Below are 4,294 nucleotides of genomic sequence, written 5' to 3'. Positions count from 1 at the left end.
AAATATAGGAAATGAAGGTAATAACACTCAAAAACTGAAAGAAAAGGATGACAGTAAAAGAACAGAAAGCAGAGCCAGAGAGAATCCAACACAAGCACATTTCGCTCATGAAAACAAATAGGAAAAGGAGCAAGCAGGAGTAGAGGAAGAGGTTCTGAATCAGGATAAAGAGGAACAAGGAGGAACGACGTCAACACTCAATAGAAAGAAGAACCAAGGTCCGTGTAAACCCAAAGCTACAGAAACCCTAAGGGTTGTGATATCTGACCCAGAGATTCAGGCATACCAGGATCACATGGTTGAATATGCAGTGATCTGCAGGTTCATGGGGTTCTGTCCAACAGGACGGGTGTTATGCCAGTGGATAAAGCAACAATGGAAACCCAAAGCTGATGTTAGACTACACTTAGGAGCTAAAGGCTTTTTTACTATTGCTTTCTCAAATTTACAAGATAAGGATAGAATATTCGATGGAGGGCCTTATTTCTTTGCCTCTGCGGGCCTTTACATAAGGCCATGGAAACCCAAATTTGTACCAGAAAAGGAAACCTTCAAGCGGGTGCTAGTATGGATATGCCTTTTTTCCCTGCCAATTGATTATTGGGGACATGAAGCTCTAGAACGAATAGGTAATAAGCTAGGGACCTTCATCAAGGCCTCAGAAGCGACTTTGCGAAAAAGGTACACCTCCTGTGCCAAAATCTGTGTGGAAATGGATGTGTCGGGAGCTTTGCATGAGGGCTTATGGCTGGAATATAGGGATGAGGATTATTTGCAAGCCATAGATTATGAGAAAATCCCATTTCGTTGCAAAAAATGTCATGAGCATGGTCATTTAATCAGAGAATTCCCACTGAACAAAGTAGCAAGAGATCACAAGGATGGCAAAGAAGATAAGAATAAGGAAATATGCACCAAACCAAAAGCTAAATAGAGAGAAAATAGGAAAAGCCAAACTAGGGCAAGCACTTCTCAAGGTAACATGAGCAATTCTTTCGAAATCTTGGAAACTAAAATGGAATCAGAGGAGAACATTAAAGAACAAAAAACTACAACAATTAGCAAATCTACAACAGGGCAAGACATAAAAGAACCAGAGGTGAACCCTTTGAGCATAATGCTCCAGGTTCAAGAAACAACAGAGGGGCTCGAAGAAGACTCAGAAATGCTCACTAGTGAAATCAGAAACAGTGATATGGAACTCAATGATATACTAGAGCAAGAGGGTGTGGATCTACCAAACATGGTTGAAAACTGCAAAAAGAAAGGAATGGAACATATATCGGAAGAGGAAGTAAAAAGAATTAATGACATACTCATAGCACGGAAAAGAGAAGAGATGGAACTACAAAGAAAAAGCTTGGGTACAGCTAAAGGACTTGGGGTCCGGACACAGGGTCTACATCAAACCTCCACAAGTTCCAAATACCGTAAAAAGAGAGGACGCAGAACCAACAATGAGGCATTGCAAGAACTGGGACAAATGCTCTTAAACTCTGGTAAGATGAAAGCCCTAGAGGCTTTTTCTCTAATCTCCTAAACTCTGTTTAAAATGAAAATTCTTTCTTGGAATGCTAGAGGGCTAAACAGCCAAACAAAATGATGTCTTTTAAAGAAGAAAGTCCAAAAGGAACAACTAGACATAGTGTTTGCGTAGGAAACTAAATGTTCAAGCAACATGGTAATCAATATCAGCAAAAAAATAGGTAAGCATATGGAATACTTGGAGACAACCAGTAATGGATGGGAGGGAGGCTTAATCACTCTGTGGAATCCAAAATTAATCAAGATCCTTTCCTCTGAGGTGGCCAGATCCTTCATAGCTGTAGAAGCTCAAGTCATAGGAAACTCTGAGTCATATCTTTGTACTAATGTCTATGGACCTCAGAAGCTAGAGGACAAGCTTCTTTTCTTGAGAACTCTGATTAACCTGAAGTTAAGGTATCCCCTAGCAAAGGTGATCATAGGAGGGGATTTCAACATGATAACCACCCTCATGGAAAAGAAAGGAGGTATAAGGAAACTCAATAGAGACTTTGAAGCTTTCCTAGACTTCATCAAGACGGCTAATCTAGTGGATGTTTTCCCCAGAAGTGGTGCTTTCACATGGAACAACAAAAGGGGAGGTGAAAGGAAAATAGCTTCTCGACTGGATAGATTTCTAGTAACAGAAGGAATACTGCTGGAAGGAATTATAGTGGAATTGGATATTCTTCCCAGTGGAGGGTTGGACCACTGGCCCATTACATTGACTGCTGCAATCCAGGGTACTCCAAGAAATAAACCTTTTAGATTCGAAAAATTCTGGCTCACCCATCCTGATTTCATACAGCAAATTGAACAATGGTGGAAAGAACTTGTGGGCATTAAAGGCACTAAAATGTATAGGTTACAGGGTAAGCTGAAATACATTAAAGACAAGATCAAAATCTGGAATCGAGTAGTCTTTGGGAACATATTCAAAGAAAAAAAGAAACTAGAGGAGCAATTAGAGCAGATACATGAAGGATGGATTCAAGGGAACATAAACCCAGAAACTGTGAACAAGGAAAAGATGTTGATGCAAGATTGGCAACTACGTTGCCAACAGGAGGAAACTCTTTGGAAGCAAAAATCTCGAGTTCAGTGGCTTAAGGAAGGAGAACAGAATACAAAATTCTTCCACAGATCAGCTATTGACCACAGAGGAGCTAATAAAATCCTTAGCCTTAAAGATGAACAGGGAGCCACGATACAGACACATCAAGAGATCTCTAACCTTCTTACTACGCATTTCAGCAGAATAGCTCAAGAACCTGAAGTTGACAGAATGGAGGCCATTGATGAACTTATTTCCTCAATCCCCAAGCTAATTACGGTGGAGTAGAACTTGGCTCTAACTCGGGAAATTTCCATGGAAGAGGTGGAAGAGGCCGTGAAAGAAATGCCTAATGATAAAGCACCTGGGCCTAATGGTTTTACCATTAACTTCTACAAAGCTTGTTGGGAAATAGTCAAAATAGAAGTTTGGGAGGTAGTGGAGGATTCCCGGTGATCTGCCTCAATCCTCAAGTCCCTCAATTCCACCTTCCTTGCCCTGATTCCAAAGGAGGAGGAAGCTAACACACCTGCAAAGTTTTGGCCAATAGCGCTATGTAATGCTGTATACAAGATTATTTCCAAAGTAATAGCCAATAGAATGAAACCCATACTTCTGGGCATTATCTCAGAACAATAATCAGGCTATGTAGAGGGGAGACAGATTCTGGATAATGTCTTACTGGCACAAGAAATGATTCACACACTTCAAACTCGGAAGAAAGCAGGTATGATGATGCAACTAGATCTGTCAAAGGCATATGACAAGGTTAACTGGCAGTATCTGGAAGCGATATTGAGAGCCTTTGGCTTTGCTGAACAATGGATAGTTTGGATTCTAGCTTTGGTCAAATCTACTAGATTTTCAATTCTGGTGAATGGAGCCCCCTCTGCCCAATTCTCTCCTTCGCGAGGTCTTAGACAGGGTGATCCGTTATCCCCCTTCCTTTTCATGATTTTGATGGAAGGTTTAAGTAGACTTATTCATAAAGCTAAAGAGGAAGGAGTTATTAAAGGACTGCAACCCCTGCCCTCAATTCTAGCAACTACCCACCAACAATTTGTTGATGATACGATGTTGCATGGTACTCCCTCAGTCAAAGAAGCCTTGGGCTACAAAAGGATTCTCAATCTCTTTAGCAAGGCCTTAGGTATGGATCTAAATCTATCAAAATATTCTATCTTCTTTTTCAATACTCATTTAGTTGTGCAGAAAAATATTTCCTCCATTCTAGGCTTCCGAAGAAGTAGCCTCCCCTTGAGATATCTAGGGGCTCCGTTAACTGACAAACCATGGCAAAAAATGCACTGGGAAAGGATTTTTGCCAACCTGGAAAAAAGATGTCATCATTGGACCCACAAGGCCCTAAACTTTGCAGGGAGATTGGTATTAACCAAAGCAGTCCTCCAGGCCATTCCGCAATATATGCTCTCCATTATTCTGACACCTAAGGGAGTACTGCAAGAGATAAGAGCCATCCAAAGGACCTTTCTCTGGTCAGGTAATTCAGAGAAGAAGAAATGGTCACTGATGGTGTGGAACAAACTGTGCAAACCTAAACATCTGGGAGGGTTGAACTTGCAAGACCCTTCCACGATTAACCGAGCCTGTGGTGCTAAATTATGGTGGAAATGGCTGAAAGAACCTAAATTACCATGGGCCAAACATTGGAAGGAAAAGTACGCTCCAAATCATAGTTTACAAAACTTAATCAGA

The 4,294-nt window shown here is 41.0% G+C and overlaps 2 protein-coding genes across 2 annotated transcripts; both read left to right on the top strand.

The window, feature by feature from the left end:
• The first annotated feature begins 295 nt into the window (after window positions 1–295).
• LOC149234226 (uncharacterized) lies at window positions 296–934 on the top strand. Its single transcript, XM_089368187.1, has one exon. The coding sequence runs from the start codon at window positions 296–298 to the stop codon at window positions 932–934; it is 639 nt and encodes a 212-aa protein (XP_089224313.1).
• A 780-nt stretch (window positions 935–1,714) lies between these two features.
• LOC149234225 (uncharacterized) lies at window positions 1,715–2,866 on the top strand. Its single transcript, XM_089368186.1, has one exon. It carries the CDS (start codon window positions 1,715–1,717, stop codon window positions 2,864–2,866), a length of 1,152 nt encoding a protein of 383 aa, XP_089224312.1.
• The last annotated feature ends 1,428 nt before the right edge of the window (window positions 2,867–4,294 follow it).

The sequence above is a fragment of the Pinus tabuliformis genome, chromosome 8, assembly GCF_031772625.1.
Source record: "Pinus tabuliformis cultivar Carrire ecotype Pingquan chromosome 8, CPIR1, whole genome shotgun sequence".
NCBI classification, from domain to species: Eukaryota; Viridiplantae; Streptophyta; class Pinopsida; order Pinales; family Pinaceae; genus Pinus; species Pinus tabuliformis.
Note: the sequence above shows the minus strand (reverse complement) of the source record. Positions and strands in the feature narration are given on the sequence as shown.